The sequence below is a fragment of the Anas acuta genome, chromosome 1, assembly GCF_963932015.1.
Source record: "Anas acuta chromosome 1, bAnaAcu1.1, whole genome shotgun sequence".
Lineage (NCBI taxonomy): Eukaryota > Metazoa > Chordata > Aves > Anseriformes > Anatidae > Anas > Anas acuta.
This window is the reverse complement of record NC_088979.1, coordinates 203,975,948-203,991,565: the sequence shown is the minus strand read 5'-3', so window position 1 is coordinate 203,991,565 and position 15,618 is coordinate 203,975,948. Positions and strand designations below refer to the sequence as shown.

Sequence of the window (15,618 nt, the reverse complement as noted above, 5' to 3'; positions counted from 1 at the left end):
AATAGGCGGAGGGGTGGGGGGTGGGCGTGGCCTGGGGTGAGTGGGCGGGGTTTGGAGCGCGGGGGCGGGGCCTGGGGCGCGGCGCAGCTCCGGGAGCGGGGTCGCAGCGCGGCCGCCCCCACCCGGCCCGGCCCGGCCCGGCCCCGCCGCCGCCATGGGGCTGACGGTGTCCGCCATCTTCTCCCGCATCTTCGGCAAGAAGCAGATGCGCATCCTCATGGGTGGGCGGCCGGAGCGGGGGAGGGGGCGGGGAGGGGAGGGGGTGGGATGGGGATAGGGATTGGGATGGGAATGGGGACAGGGATGGGATGGGGTGGGATTGGGGTTGGGATTGGGATTGGGATTGGGATTGGGATGGGGATGGGATGGGGATGGGGTGGGATTGGGATTAGGATTGGGATGGAGACAGGAATGGGATGGGAATGGGATGGGGACAAGGATGGGGATGGGGTGGGATTGGGGTTGGGATTGGGATGGGGAGAGGGTGGGATGGAGACAGGGATGGGATGGGGACAAGGATGGGGATGGGATTGGGATTGGGAGGGGAATGGGATGGGGATGGCAACAAGATGGGAACAAGGATGAGGATGGGGTGGGATTGGGATGGGGATGGGGATGGGGATAGGGATGGGATGGGGATTGGGAATGGGATGGGAATGGGTTGGGATGGGGGTTGGATTGGGATTAGGATTGGGATGGAGACAGGGGTGGGATGGGGATGGGATGGGGACAAGGATGGGGATGGGGTGGGATTGGGATTTGGGTTGGGATGGCAATGGGATAGGGATGAGATGAGGTGGGATTGGGATTGGGATGGAGACAGGGATGGGATGGGGATGAGGAGGGGATGGGGTGGGATTGGGATTGGGAGGGGGACAGGGTGGGATGGGGATGGCAACGGGATTGGGACAGGATGGGGATGGGATGGGGACAAGGATGGGGATGGGGTGGGATTGGGATTGGGAGGGGAATGGGATGGGGATGGGATGGGATGGGATGGGATGGGATGGGATGGGATGGGATGGGATGGGGATGGGATTGGGGTTGGGATTGGGATGGGGACAGGGGTGGGATGGGGATGGCAACAGGATGGGGACAAGGATGGGGATGGGGTGGGATTGGGATTGGAATTGGGATGGGGATGGGATGGGGATGGGGTGGGATTGGGATTAGGATTGGGATGGGGATGGGATGGGGACAAGGATGGGGATGGGGTGGGATTGGGGTTGGGATTGGGATGGGGACAGGGGTGGGATGGGGATGGCAACAGGATGGGGACAAGGATGGGGATGGGGTGGGATTGGGATTGGAATTGGGATGGAGACAGGGGTGGGATGGAGACAGGGATGGAATGGGGACAAGGATGGGGATGGGGTGGGATTGGAATTGGGATTGGGAGGGGGACAGGGATGGGATGGGGATGTCAGCGGGATAGGGACAGTATGGGGATGGGATGGGGACAAGGATGGGGATGGGGTGGGATTGGGATTGGGTGGGGGACGGGGATGGGGTGGGATTGGGACAGGGATGGGATGGGATGGGGATGGGATGGGATTGGGATTGGAATTGGGATTGGGATGGAGACAGGGATGGGATGGGGATGGGGACAAGGATGGAGACGGGATGGGATTGGGATGGGAAGGGGATGGGGATGGGGACAGGGTGGGATGGGGATGGCAACAGGATAGGGATGGGATGGGGACGGGGTGGGATTGGGACAGGGATGGGTTGGGATGGGGATGGAGACAGGGATGGGGATGGGATGGGATTGGGATTGAGATGGGGTGGGATGGGATGGGATGAGGTTGGCAATGGGATAGGGATGGGATGGGGATGGGGTGGGATGGGATGGGGATAAGGACAGGATAGGGATGGGGACGGCGATGAGGATGGAGATAGAATGGGATGGGTTTGGAATGGGAATGGGGATGGGATGGGGATGGGATTGGGATGGGGATGGGATGGGGACAAGGACAGGATAGGGACAGGATGGGGATGAAATGGTGATGGGAAGGCAGCAGGACGGTGACGGGATGGGGATGGGATGTGATGGAAATGGGGGCAGGATGGGGATAGGATGAGGATGGGATGGGGATGGGGATTGGGATAGGGATGGGATGGGGATGGGGCACGGAGCGGTGCTGGTACCGGTGATGCCTCCTCTCCGTTGCAGTGGGGCTGGACGCTGCCGGTAAGACCACCATCCTCTACAAGCTGAAACTGGGCGAGATCGTCACCACCATCCCCACCATCGGTGAGCGCCCGGCACCGTCACCGTCACCCCGTGTCCCCAGGCACCGGCACCCCGTGTCCCCAGGGTGGCGAGGAGCAGGACGTGCCACCGGCCACCCCAGTGCTCCACCACTGCCCTCCCAGTATCCCCCACAGGCTGTGCGGGTGGGATCCTGGCTCTCACCCCAATATACCACCAGTGGCCACCAGTACGGGGATCCCAGTGGCCCGTCCCTGCCCGTCCAGGCTGGTGGAGAGCATCGGGACCCGTCTGAGCCATTGGGGCCGGGAGGCTGGGGCTGGTGCCATGGGGTGCCCCGATGGGGTGTCCTATGGTGGTGGCTGGGGTGATGGGGCAGGGAGCACCCCTGGTGATCCCTCACCTGAGGGTCACGCTGCCCTTTTGGGGGACCTGGGCAGGGAGAATAGGGCAGGGGAAACCCCAAAAGCTCAACGAGGACACTGCCTCTGGGGAGAAGCGACCCCAAGCACCAGGTCCTGCTGGAGAGCAGCTCCAAGGAGACCCTGGGGGTGCGGGGGGCAAGGGGGAGGCACTCGGGCTGGGACATCTCCCACGGGGAGAGCTGGGATGGCTCGGGGGCATCCCATTGGTGTGTAGGAATCCCTTTTTTGGGGGGGAGCCCAGTGCCAGGACCAGGAGCACTGGGCACAAACTGGGGCCAGGGGGCTCCCGCTGACCCCTCCTGTGCCGGGTGGGGGCCGGAGCCCTGCCGCAGGGAGGTTGTGGGGTCTCCCCCATGGGGGTCTTCAAAACCCACCTGGACGTGGTGCTGGGCTAACAGCTCGGGCTGCAGCGGGGGCGGCACCGGGTGGGTTCTTGGGGTGCCCCCAGCCCCCGCTGGCCGTGGTTTGGGGGGGTGAGCACCCGTTGCGCTGCGCCGTGCTGCACGGGTTCTCCAGGGGATGCTTTTGGGAAACGGCTGGGGCAATCGCGTGTTGCTGGTGCTGGGCAGCCAGCAGGGCTCAGGTGAGCGTGCTGGGGGGTGTTTTAGGGATCGGGGGTGTTTTAGGGATCGGGGGTGCTCGGCTGAGGGCAGAGCCTTCGTGGGTGCCTCTCGGAGCCAGCCTGCGGCACCAGCGCCGGCTGCGGGTGGAGGCGCTCCCTGGGGGGGCGCGTGGCCGTGCCCCCTTGCTCTCCTCCCCACCGTGCCCCCGACCCAAACCTCTGCAGGGTTCAACGTGGAGACGGTGGAGTACAAGAACATCTGCTTCACGGTTTGGGACGTGGGTGGGCAGGACAAGATCCGGCCCCTGTGGCGGCACTACTTCCAGAACACGCAGGTACGCGGCGCGGCCGTGGGCACGGCACGGGGACCCCACGGTCCAGATCATCGGGATGGGCCCACGGGGGCATTCCCCATGGGAAAAAAGGGTCTGAGGTGGAGAAACCCCTGGGGGGAGCAGGTATGGGGAAAATGTGGCAGCGCTGACCCCCACGGTGCTCCGTGTGGCCGGGGGCTGGGGGGGCCCTGTGCTCTCCGCCGCCCGCTGCACCCCGGCTTTCCCTGCAGGGCCTCATCTTCGTGGTGGACAGCAACGACCGGGAGAGGGTGCAGGAGTCTGCGGATGAGCTGCAGAAGATGGTGAGTGGCATTGGGGGGGGTGCTGCTCCCCAAGAGAGCTCTCCCCAAATCGGGGCTGCCGGCTCGGGGTGCGCACCCTGGGGATGGGTCCGATGGCGGTGGCAAAGCACAGGGACAATTTTCCCACTTGGAGAGGGGAAAATGGGCAAGAAGGTGCTGGGTTGTGTTATAATTATAATTAACCAGGGCTCTGCTGGCTAATTAATAAGGCACCGAGACCAGCGGTGCAGGAGCCCGTGTCCAGCACCCCTCGTGCCACGGCAGCACCGGCAGCGGCTCGCTGAGTGGGGCACGGGGAAGCCTGGTGCGCACGGGGAGGGCAGGCAGCTGCCAGGGACAACATCCAAAATCTGGTCAGGGCAGCAGGGATCTCACACTCCTCGTCTCTCTGGGCACAGAGCATCCTTGGGGTGGGAAGGGGGCACAGAGTGAGCACGCAGCAGGGTGGGAGCGGGGTGTGGGGACAGCCCGGTGCCCCCCAGCTGCTCCCCCTTGTCTGCAGAGCCCCGTTCTGTTTGAGGAGGATCTTTGCTCTGTTTTTGCTGGGAAAACCCCGACAGCTGGCTGCCCTGACCCTATAGGTGATGCTCATTTGGGAGCAGAGCAGTTGTCACCCAGGGCCATCCTGTGCGGGCACGACGTGGGCGCAGGGCTCGGGACCCTCCCCTGTGGGGACACCAATGCCCCCAATGCTGCAGGAGCCCTGGGGTTTTCCACGCTGCAGGGATCCCGTGGAGGCCACAGGGTGCAGGGACGCAGGGCTGGAAGCTCGGCGGTCCCCGAGCCCAACGGGCAGCGATGGGGGCACATGGGGAGGGGGGCGCAGAGGATCCAGAGCCCTCCTGGCCCCGTGCCTGGCTCAGCCGCCCCCACCTCCCCGCAGCTGCAGGAGGACGAGCTGCGGGACGCCGTGCTGCTGGTGTTTGCCAACAAGCAGGACATGCCCAACGCCATGGCCGTGAGCGAGCTGACCGACAAGCTGGGCCTGCAGGCGCTGCGCAGCAGGACCGTGAGTGCGCAGAGACCTCGGGGGGACCTCGGGGGGGACCCCGGGGACACCCCGGGGCATGCGGCCAGGAGCCCGTTCCCCGCCTGGCCGCCTGCCACCTCTCCTTCTCCCTCTGTTTTGCAGTGGTACGTGCAGGCGACGTGTGCCACCCAGGGCACGGGGCTCTACGACGGGCTGGACTGGCTCTCGCACGAGCTCTCCAAGCGCTAGGCGCAGCGTGGGGCGCAGACGGGCCGGGGACATCTCCCAGCTGCTGTTCTCTTTGGGTTCCTTTACTTATTTTTCTTTTTTGGGGGGTGTTTTTCCTTTCCCCAAACCGTGGCCTCGTCTCTGTGTGTTTATCTGGTAGGACTTGAACCTCAAGGACTCTTCAGGCAGCTCTGCCTCTGTGCCGCGAGCGGCCCCCCGGGAGCCTGCGGGGCTGGGCGAGGGGCTCGGGCTGCATGGATGCTGCAGGAAAGGAAGGATCCTGCTTTTTGTCCTTCCACAAACCGCGTAGTTCTCTCGGGGAGGGGGCGTGTGGCTGCGTAACGTGCTGTTGTACGTGGAGGAATTAAACACCGCCACTTCGTACCCTGCGCCCGGCGCGTCCCTGCTGCCTCTGGGGCCACCTCGGAGCCCCGCTCTCCACGCGTGTCTTCAGTGAGCATCTTGGGGCAAGGGGATTTGGGCTTCAATTCAACCTCACCTGCACCAGGTTGGGACACAGAGGAGGTGGGCAGAGGCTCTTCAGATCTGTCCCACTGTCCCCTGAGCCATCCTATAGCCACCCTGGTGCCTGGGTGCACCAAACCGGGAGAGGTTTGGTGGTTTGCTCGTTGCTACTGGGGCTGTACTGGGAGGGAAGCCCTCCTGCTGGCACGCAGGGTCACCTCGGGGCGTGTGCTGCAGGGCTGCTAATTGGGTTGCAATTAGTGGGGCTGCACAAAGCCTGATGGCAGAAGCGGAGCCGTGCGTGCGCTCAGCCGCTGCCTCCCCGCTGGCACGGGAAGGACGCCGGGCACGGAGCACCCCGGGGGCTGCCAGCAGCACTGCCACACAGCTGCAGGGGTGTGTGTCCCCCCCTGCCAGGGGGATGTGTGTCCTCTCCGTGTGCCTTGCAGAAAGGTGCTCCCCGTGCCGAGCCGAGCTGTGCGCTGCCGGTCCCTTTGGGGACACGCTGTCCCTGCGGGGTGGCACTGGGGCAGCGCACTTGGGGCTGGGGGCTGCGGGTTCCTATGGCACCACCGGCTCCCACAGCAGTCCCAGGCTGTCCAGATTCCCCAGGTTTTTACCCTTTGTGTTTGTTTTTTGCAGTGTGGGCTCCGTTGCAGGCATCCAGCCGTGCACGACACATCTCACAGCATCTCCAGCAGCTTGGCAGGGGCTCACGGCTCACACCCACCCTGCCCCATGCGGGGCACACGGTCAGATAAATCCTTGCGGGGCTAAGAAAGGGGTCAGGAGAAGCCAGGACCCAGCTGGATCAGCCCTGCCCTTCAGCTCCTGGTGCTGGGCTTCCCCCAGCCCCGCTGGCACTGGGGACAGCGCTGTCCCCATCGCCCTGGAGCAGTGGCACAGGGGAGAGGGGCTTCAACCTCTGCTACCCCTCTCTACCTGCAACTGCTAAATGTTTGTTTTCATGTCATGCGTGTTCCAGTCAATTTTGGTTTTTAATGTTTTTGGAGGCCTGGGTATGAAAATGCATTCTTAAGCCCTTTCCCCACGTCTCCCCCAAGTGAACATTTTTTTTGCTTACAAAAATCATTTTTTCCCTGTTTATCAAGCACTAAGCTGGAGCCGAGAGGTGTCCCAGGAGAGAGGGGCCCTTACCCTGCCCAGGCCAGGGGCTGTGGGGGGCTTGGGGACAGTGACATCGGGGCAGTGTCCCTGTGCGGCCACCCCTGAGCTGTTTCCTCAAATAAAACGATGCCCCGTGCTGGGGATCATCCTGCCTCTGCTATTTTAAATTCAATTTCTAAACAAAAAAAAAAACAAACTTTTTATTTAGAACAAGGGACAGAAGCACGGGGCTTTCTGGGACGGATTTTTGGTGCAAGCTCTTCTTCAAATCAGTGCAAATTAACACAAAATTTTGGTCTTTTTCTTTTTTTTTTTTTTTTTTTTTGTGGTCAAGGCCCTGGGACGATGTCCCCAGCTCTGGGGCGTGCTGCCAGGGGGGCAGGGGGGTGTTGGGGCCGGTGCCCCCCAGGCAGGGCTGGGGTCTCTCCAGCAGTGGGATGGGCGCTTGGGCACCCGGCGCCCCCTCCTCACGTGTGGGCAATGAGGTTTTCTGACCATAATTAGGGGGTTTTTGCAGACAGGAGGGGACAAGAGGCTGGAAACAGAGCGAGGGATGTGGCTGGGGACACAGCGATGACCCTGCCTGGGGGGGCCATGTGCCGGACCCCCCCCCAGCCTCGCCATGCGCCCTCAGAGCCAGGGGCACCGCGGTGCGTGGAGGTGGGCGAGGGGCTCGGGCACGCAGCAGGCAGCAGCGGGGTGCAGGGGGGCTCGGGGGGGCAGCAGGGTGAAGGGGGGGCTCTCCAGGGGCTGCCAGGGAGCCGGAGGGGGGCTTCCACCGGGGGCCAGGCCTGCGGGACGGCACACGGGGCTCCGGCAGTGGGGCCAGGGGCACCCACCCCACTGCAACCCCCCCACGGGGCCGGGGCCAGGCAGGGAGGGGGAGCAGCTCCCCCCACCCTCCTGCAGCCCCTGGGACCCCGCAGGGCACCGGGGGCTCCCCCCCTGGCTGTGCCCGGGGGTCCCAGCCCCCGGCACCCCCTGCCCCGTGGCCCTTTTACCACAGCGAGCGTCGTCCCAGGGGCTGGAGGCGCAGAGGTGCAGCGGGGCCGGGGGGGCCGGGGGGGTGCTGAGGCGGTGGCTGCGGCCCTGGAGGGTCTCCAGCGAGCTGGGGGGGGCGGGCAGGAGGTGCTGCGAGGGGAGCAGGGAGGGGGGCATCACCGAGATGCTCTGGGTTGCAGCGGGAGCACGGCACCCTGCGGGGGGCTCGCGCCCTCGGGGGCAGCTCTGGAGCATCCACCCTGGGGGGGGGCACATTGGAGACCCCCATCTCCCGCACGTCCCAGCCCCCCGGGGTGAAGGAAGAGGCCCGGACCCCCTCCTACCTGCGCAGAGATGGGGGCTGTCACGGCGGGGGGGGGCAGGATCCAGTCGCACCAGGAGCCTGCGTGGGGAGAGCGGGAGGGCAGCGTGGAGACCCTGCTTTGGGGCTGGGGTCTCCCGTTCCTGGGGGGCACAGCGAGCAGCCGTGCCCCCTCCCCAGCCCTGGATGCAGCCGTGCTCCCCCCCAGGGCAGCCCCCAGCCCCTGCCCAGGGTTTTGGGTATGGGTCCCGTCCCCGTCCCCTCCGCCCGGGGCTGTCACCTGCACCGCCAGCCTCCAGCCTCTGCTTGGCCTCCCGCCGCCACTTGGCCCTTCTGTTTGAGAACCAGACCTGGGAGAGGAGGGAGGGGGTGAGGCTGTGCCCCCCCCCCCTACCCCGGGGTGGGTTCTGGGCAGAGCCCCCTCCCTCGGTCACGCTGTGCTGGGGACCTGGGGCTCTGCCCAAGGCTGGCCGGGTGGTGGGACACCAGCCCTCGGTGTGGGAGCCCCTCCAGGGCACGGGGGCTGCTGCCACGGAGCAGCCTGAGGGTGCCCCCCCCCAGCACCCCGTTCTTGCCCCCAGCAGACCGGATAGGGCAGGAGAAGCAGGGGACAAAACCTGCTCGTGGGGGTCCCCCCCCTCTCCATTCTGGCACACGCGCGCTGCCCTGCCTCAGCCTCTTTGGAGACGTCCCCGCATGTTGGGGGACATCAGACCAGGAGGGGGCCAAAGATGGGGACCCCCCCGGCTGCCCCAGCTCCAACCAGGCTGTGCTGGCCCCCAGGCTCTGCTCCTACCCTGATGGTTGTGTCCGGCAGCTGGGTGGCCGCGGCCAATCTCTCCCGGGTGGCGGTGTCCGGGTACTGCCCCCTCCGAAACTCTGCAAGGGGGCCGGGGTGCAATCAGCCCCTGCCTTGGGGTGACCCCCCCCAAAGTGCCCTGAGGGGCTGATTGCTCAGCTGCTGCCCCGGGGGAGCCCGCACCTTCCTCCAGAGCCTCCGACTGCTGGCTGGAGAAGATCGTCCTGCTGCGGTGCTGGGTGCCTGGTGGGAGCTGCCGGCTGGACGTGGAGCCCCGGGGAGGGCGCTGGGTCCCCGGAGCTGCGGCTGTGCCGGCTTCGGGGGGCGAGCAGCAGCCCAGGGGGTGCGGGATGGAGGTGGGGGTGAGCGGGGGGGCTGCGGGGACAGAAAGGGAGAAGGAGCCTGAGATTGTGCACGTGGGGATGCCCGGGAGGGGCAGGGAGAGGGCAATGAGGGACAAAAGCCCCTTTGCTTTGGGGGCACGGGGGCAGTGTGGGAGTGTGCAGAGGAGCAATGTGCATGCAGGTGTGTGTGCACGTGTGTGTGCATCCATTTGCACGTGTGTGTGCATCCCTTTGCACGTGGCTGTGCACCTTGGAGGGCCGTGGCAGGAGCTCTCCGTGCTCCCAGAACCGCTCCCTGCCCTGGGGTGCAGCCCCCCCAGCCCCTCTCCCTGGGGCCTCACCCCCAAGCCAGCCTCACCCCGTGGCAGCGGGTCCCTCGCCGAAGCCCGGCCGGCTGCAGGGCACGGGTCCCTCTGCAGGCTCCTCAGCACCCGGTTGATGGAGGAGACCTTGGGGAGGGAGAAATTTGGCTGTGCCGCCAGCAGGGTGCACGGCACCACGGCCACGGGGTGCTGCGAAGGTGGGAGCGGGGTCCAGGAGGAGTTTGGGGTGGTGGGGGCACCCTGAACCAGCACCGAGGCAGGGAGGAATCGAAGCTGATGCTCCAAAATTTGTCCCTGAAGGGATTTCCTGCGGCCGTGCCAGGGTCACCAAGCCCCTGAGCACGTGCCAAGGATTGTCCGTGCCCGTCTGCTCCTAACGGGGCAATCTGCAGAGGAGCTGGGGTCTGTGGGGTTATCGTGGTGGGTCTGTGGTTTCAGAACACGGCTCTCAGCCATACAGGCTGCACTCTGTCACCTCTCCCTGCTGGGACACTTGTGGCAGACCCATCGCTACAGCAGCCAAAAGCCAGAGCCGACACCAGGCTTGTGCGCTCTGATTTAGCTCAGAGGCAGCTCTTTTCCTCCCCTCCCCTCCCTGCCCAAGGTTTTTCTCCTCTCGCCAGGAAGCCCCAGGGGCAGCCCCCAGCCCTCCCTGCCCTCCTCGGGATTTGGCTCCTGCTGCACGTCCCCCTTGGGGTGGCACGGGGCTCGGAGGCTGGGTGCGGATGGGGATGGGACCCCGGGACAGGCAGGCGCTGCCCCCGCAGGGTGGCTGTGCTGTGTTTCCTACTGCAGGCGGTGGTCCTGGCTCCCCTTCCTCATCCCCACAATCCAGACTTCACCCCTGCTTGCTGCCCCTCCGAGCATCCCTGTGTGCCCCACCCCACCTCCCCAATATGGGACCCCCACCCACCAGACCCCAACCATGTGCTCAGCCCCTGCGTGGTGCCTGACCCCGGCACCCCCACATCCCCCCCGGCCAGGACTCACGCTGGGGGTCCTGTCGGTGGCACAGACCCCCTCAGCGTGCAGCTGCTGCCGGATCTCCCAGGCGAAGAGTGCCGGCTGCTCCCTCTTCAGCTGCGCAATCCGTGCCACCACCTCGGGGGTGGCCGTGCGGGGCTTGCTGCCCCCGATGGCTTTGGGTTCCACGGCCCCCGTCCGGTAGAAGCGGCCCAGGATCTTGCTGACACAGCCGTTGGACACCTGCGGCACGGAGAGGCTGGGGGATGCTCGGTGGGAAGGTTTTTGGGGGGGAGAACCGGGACCCCAACCCCTGGCCCCGGCGCACCTTGAGGCTGCGGGAGATGTCGGAGGTGCGCACGCCGCAGGAGGCCAGCTCGATGATCCGCTGCCTCTTGCAGGCGGGGAGGGGGCGGCCGTTCACAAAGAGCCCCCCCAGCTGGTTCACAGCGCTGGGGCCTGGGGAGAGGACAGGGGACGGGGGGGGGCTTTGCAGGGTGAAGGGATGGGGTTTTGGGGGGGTCCATCCCCTGTGTGCTGGATGGAGCTTTGGTGGGGCCAGGCAGCGGGATTGAGCTTGGTGCTGTTTGCTTGTTGGGGTGTGGGGTGCTGGGGTGATCCCGTGTGTGGGTGTGCGCAGGGTGCAGGGGCACCAGGCAGGGACAGGGGCACGAACCCAGGTGGTACCAGCAGAAAAAATCACCCCGTGAAGGGGCACAGGGAGGAGGAAAATCCTGGTGGCAGCAGCGGAGAGCTGGGGCTGCACAAATGGGGGTCCCAGCAGCAGGGGCAGGCGGGGGGGCACCGAACATCAGCTGGGGACCAGGAGGACCCCGCAGAGCCACACGTCAGCCATCAGCACCCAGCACAAAGTGGCAGGGAACGGCAGCCTCCTTGTCACAGAGCTGGGGATGGCAGCACCTCCCCGATGTCCCCAGGACCACGGATGCAGGGACAGGGACTCCGCTCCCTGCAGCCACCCTGGTGCTCACCTTGATGCTGCATGGCGAGGCCTCACGGGGCTTCCCGTGCCGGGGAACTTTCAGGTGGTTTTTGTGAGGGGGGATAAAGCAGTGCCAGTGCCCAGGGCTCGGCCACGTCCCCTGCAAGAAGAACGGGGAGCAAGAGCAAAAATACCCAGAGGAGGATGGAAATGTTTGAGGGCATCAGACCGTTTGGAAAATCACTGCACTCCAGGGGAGCGCAAATGGAGCTGGGGCTTTAAAGTGCTCACAGGCACTTTAAAGTGCTCACAGGCACTTTAAAGTGGCCCTCGGGCTCTGAGGTGCCTGGGGAGGTGCAGGGAGCGCTGCCTGCACTGCCTGCACTGCTCCAGCACTGCCTGTACCCACGCGTGCAGCACAGCTGGCTTGGCAGAGCCGCGTCCTGGTGCCTGCGTGCGCTCCTGGGGATGAGCCGTGGCTGGTGGGGGGTTCCCTGTGCCCACCCCAGAGCCGGGCTCAGGGCAGGAGGTTCTGGGGGCAGAGGAGCTGATGGGAGACTCACAGGGACATGACCCACGTATTTCTGCAGCCCATGTCCTGGCTCTGCCAGCAGCCAGGGGATGCGCACACCTCGGGGAGCCGGTGACCTCCAGGCCAGCACCGGGTGATGTCTCCAAACCTCTCCGGCTGCAGCAAGCCACAGCTCAGGGGCTTCCCCTGCCGGAGGGGGTCCTCCTGTTCGTAACCCCGTGGGGGTTCTGCATCTACGAATTGGCCCTGTTCTTTTTTTGCAAGCACACAGCATCAGGCTCCCTTTTATCCCGTGCCAGCCCAGCTCCGTGCAGCCGGGATCCGGGAGCGCTGCCTCCTGACAGCCCTGCTGCTGCTTCCCTTCCATTCCCCCAGTCCTGTCACTTCAGGGGACAGGGAACAGTGCCTCCCTCTTCTTCCCCTACATCCTACCAGGACGTCACGGATTTCTGCCTCTCTCTCATCGCCTCTTCTGCTGTGAGGGGCTGCTGTCAGCACTGTGTCCCTAACCTCCCGGTGCAGCGCTCTGTGCCCGCAGGGTGGCTGCCCCCAGGGGTGAACGCTGCCCTCACTGCACGGCCTCCGGTGGCACTGCCCTCCTCTGAGCCTCCTCCAGCCTCCCCTCGATTTATTTTGAACCCAGCTGCTCTTTCCCACGTGAATCAGAAGTGCACCAGCCTCCCTGAAATCCCTCCAGGTCCACGCCGTGGGAGCAGGACCCGGCAGCCACAGGAGCGCGGTGCCGTGGGCTCTGCAGAGCCGCTGCTGCTTTACACCAACACGAGAAAAAGCAGAATCAGGAGCTCTGTTTTCATGTGCAACAGCTCCCGTGCTGATTCACAAACCTTTTATCAACCACTTGAACCCCTCTCTCTTCTGCCTGCCCAGCAGCTCCAGGCACAAGTGCGTGAGCTCACCGCTTCCCCTGCTTCTGCGCAGGCAGCGTCACCGTCTCGCCGCGTATTTATCCCAGGGCCCTGGTCTGGCTCCGTGCTCTGATTGCCCTGCCATAAATCCAGGGTTGCTCAGCTGCAGACAATGGCGTGGGGCTGGATTTACAGCCCTGTGTCGCCCAGCCAAGGGACATTTGCGAGGGACAACCCGCTGACAAGGAGCCTCTCCTCCTCCAGCCGGAGCCATGCCAGCGCTTTGCCATCACCTCTGGCAGCTCAGCAGATGGTGGCTGGGTTTCCCCACGCACACGCACACTTCCAGAGTCCCTGAGAACTTTCCCAAGTGATTCTGTTTGCCTGCTGAACCTTCCCTCACTGCAGTTCCCGACCTCAGGCATTCCCATGGATTGAGACACCAAAGCCACAGCCTCCTTCCTCCGGCACAGCAAACCATGGCACCAAACCCCTCTGGAGCAAGCACTGCACCAAGTGCTCCAAAAAACAGCTTTCACTGGGGCCAGGGGGGGCAGCCCCACTGTGCAGCCCCACGTCTCACAGTGCAGAGAGGATTGGGGATGGTTCCAGTGAGGGCACTGGTGCCAGTCCCTCTCACAAGGAAAATCCCAGTCCCCTCCCTGCTCGTGCAGTAGCAGCTGTGGCGGTTACTGAGCAGCGTGCTGAGCCACGGAGGTGCCACACAAACCTGTGGCTGCTGCTGCAACTGCTGCCTTCATGAAGTCACAGGCAGCCTCCTGCACGCCTGCTAAACCTGGAGTTTAACCCAAAATACCCCAGAAAACTCATGCCTGTCCCCAGCACAAGGGTCTCCCTGCTGGAGTCTCCTAATCCCACAGCATCTTTCCAATGGCTCCCCGCACAGCTTGGGGATGTTGTTTGGAGACACTGGCTGTGATTGCAAAGTTCAACAAAAGCAAAATAAATCCAAGTAACTCAACAGGAGGGGGAACTCAGAGATCTCCCCGAAACGCCAACAAGCAGTGCACCCGGTCTCCCTCTCTGCTAGGAAGGGGGCGGATTGCCCCTGTGCAAAGCTCCCGAGGCTGTGCATGGTGGCAGAGAACAAACCTTTCCCACTAGGACGCGTTTCCCCATGGGGGCCAGCGTAGCCCCGCTGGCATTCCCCAGCTTTGTGCCACCCGAGGGCTTGGCCAGTGCTCCAGCAGGACACCCAGGGACTTCTTTCCCCATGGGTGCACTGAGAAAGCCAAAAACGGCTCAGAGGTGTGAGCTCCTTGGGTGCTGTTGGGGGACCTCAGCTGTAGCCAGAGGCGTGGTGAGCGTGGGCTTTGTGCAGAGGCGAGGAGAGGAAAGGAAAGGAGTAAACGGGACAGGAATGGACTGGGACAGAGCAGAGCAGACCGTTCCCAGAGGAAACTCCAAACTTTCCCAGTGTTATAGCAGCCTCACCACCCCACTGCCACCAGGAATCGCTCGCTGTGGCTGCGCAGGTGAACCTGCCCTGACCAGAAATCAGGACCCCGCACTCCCCACGCAGCCCTCCCGCGTCCTGCCCTAAATTCTGTGTGTGCAGCCGTGCGTGGAAGTGTGCACACCTGGACGTGAGTGCACGCACACTCATCGGAGTGCACTTTTGGGCGTGGGTGCGCATTTACACAGGCACACGTTCCTTCCTTGGTGCAAATCTGTGCACCCGAGTGCACTTCTGTGCCTGGACGCACCTTTATGCACGCACACGTCCCTTCCTCGGTGCAAGGCTGTGCACATGTGCCCGTGCACACCTACACGTGTGCAAGTGCTCGTGCATGCACCTGTGCATGTGCCCGTGTGTCCACAGCCTCCCGTATAAGCACGCGTGCCCATGTGAGCGCGTCCCCGCGCATGGGGGCTCCCGGGGGGGGGTCGGTACCTGTGGAGCCGAACCGGGCCGTCCTCGGAGCCAGCCGGTGCTGCCGTGCTGCTGCCGTGCGGGGCTGCTCGAGAGGGAGCGGGGCCGTGATGTCACGGGGCAGGAGGAAGAGGAGGAAGGGGAGGAAGGGGCGGCCCCGATGGGGACCCAGCAGCCGCGCCCAGCCCACGCGGCCGGCCCCGAGCCCCGGCGGAGCCCCCCGAGCCGGGCAGCGGGGCCGGTGCCGGTGGTGCCGCCGGTATTTCAGCACCAGCGGGCGGCGGACAGCAGGTGCCCCGCCGCATCCCGCCCCGAGCATCCCCGCAGCACCCGGCGGAGCCTCCCCGGAGCCCGGCCGGTGCCCCGCGAGCCCCGGGGGCTGCGCTCCCGCGTCCCCCGCAAAGCAAACAGGGACAGGCTGTGTTGCAGACACACCTGCCATATGGTAGAGTGCTTGGGATTCAATCATAAATCGAGGCCAGATTCTGTTTTATTACGTGGATATATTTTTTTTCCTGCGTTGAACAAATAGAAGGCGGCCCGGGGTGGATGGGCACTGCGGGGACTGCCCCGGTGTGCAGCCCGAGGCCCGGCACAGATGGCCCCCCTCGCCCGGCCCGCAGATAAAAACACGTTGTAAACCTTTCAAGCAAAATATTTGAAGAGCAAATATTAGCAAGCGAGGAGCCCTGCGACGCGGCCCTCTTCGCCCAGCCCCGGGAGTAATTGGCCATTATTAGCACCCCGCTCCCGGCCCCCACTCTCCCCGCACGAGAGGCCGCCTTTGAAAATGCCATATGCTCCGAATTACACATTAACCACAGCCCTCCGGGGCACGGGCCCGGGCCCGGACCCAGCCCCCGGGGAGCCGCGGCGCAGCCCCCCCGACGGGCCCGGGGAGCCCCGGTCCCCCTCTCCCCCTGGCCGCCCGCGGGAGCCGGAGCCGGGGCCGAGCGGCTCGGGGAGCGCTGGCACCCGGGGCCGGGCCTCCCGCTCCGCTCCGGGCACCGGGGAGCCCCGGCGG

General features: G+C 64.9%; 2 protein-coding genes across 3 annotated transcripts; one reads left to right on the top strand and one right to left on the bottom strand.

The window, feature by feature from the left end:
* Positions 1–49: 49 nt before the first annotated feature.
* Positions 50–5,423, top strand: ARF5 (ARF GTPase 5). Its single transcript, XM_068670201.1, has 6 exons — positions 50–221; positions 2,174–2,254; positions 3,425–3,534; positions 3,765–3,836; positions 4,720–4,845; positions 4,969–5,423. The coding sequence occupies exons 1-6, from the start codon at positions 155–157 to the stop codon at positions 5,053–5,055; spliced, it is 543 nt and encodes a 180-aa protein (XP_068526302.1). The 5' UTR covers positions 50–154; the 3' UTR covers positions 5,056–5,423.
* Positions 5,424–6,557: 1,134 nt separating this feature from the next.
* PAX4 (paired box 4) lies at positions 6,558–14,985 on the bottom strand. 2 transcript variants are annotated; one of them, XM_068670369.1, is made up of 10 exons: positions 14,616–14,985; positions 11,352–11,462; positions 10,688–10,818; positions 10,387–10,602; positions 9,432–9,522; positions 8,913–9,104; positions 8,727–8,809; positions 8,211–8,280; positions 7,953–8,011; positions 6,558–7,758 (listed from the first exon to the last, which is right to left on the bottom strand). In XM_068670369.1, the coding sequence occupies exons 2-10, from the start codon at positions 11,362–11,364 to the stop codon at positions 7,258–7,260; spliced, it is 1,356 nt and encodes a 451-aa protein (XP_068526470.1). In that variant the 5' UTR covers positions 11,365–11,462; positions 14,616–14,985; the 3' UTR covers positions 6,558–7,257. The 2 variants fall into 2 exon arrangements, with proteins under 2 accessions (XP_068526470.1, XP_068526471.1); XM_068670370.1 differs by having other exon boundaries at positions 7,479–7,758; positions 7,953–8,280.
* Between the last annotated feature and the right edge of the window lie 633 nt (positions 14,986–15,618).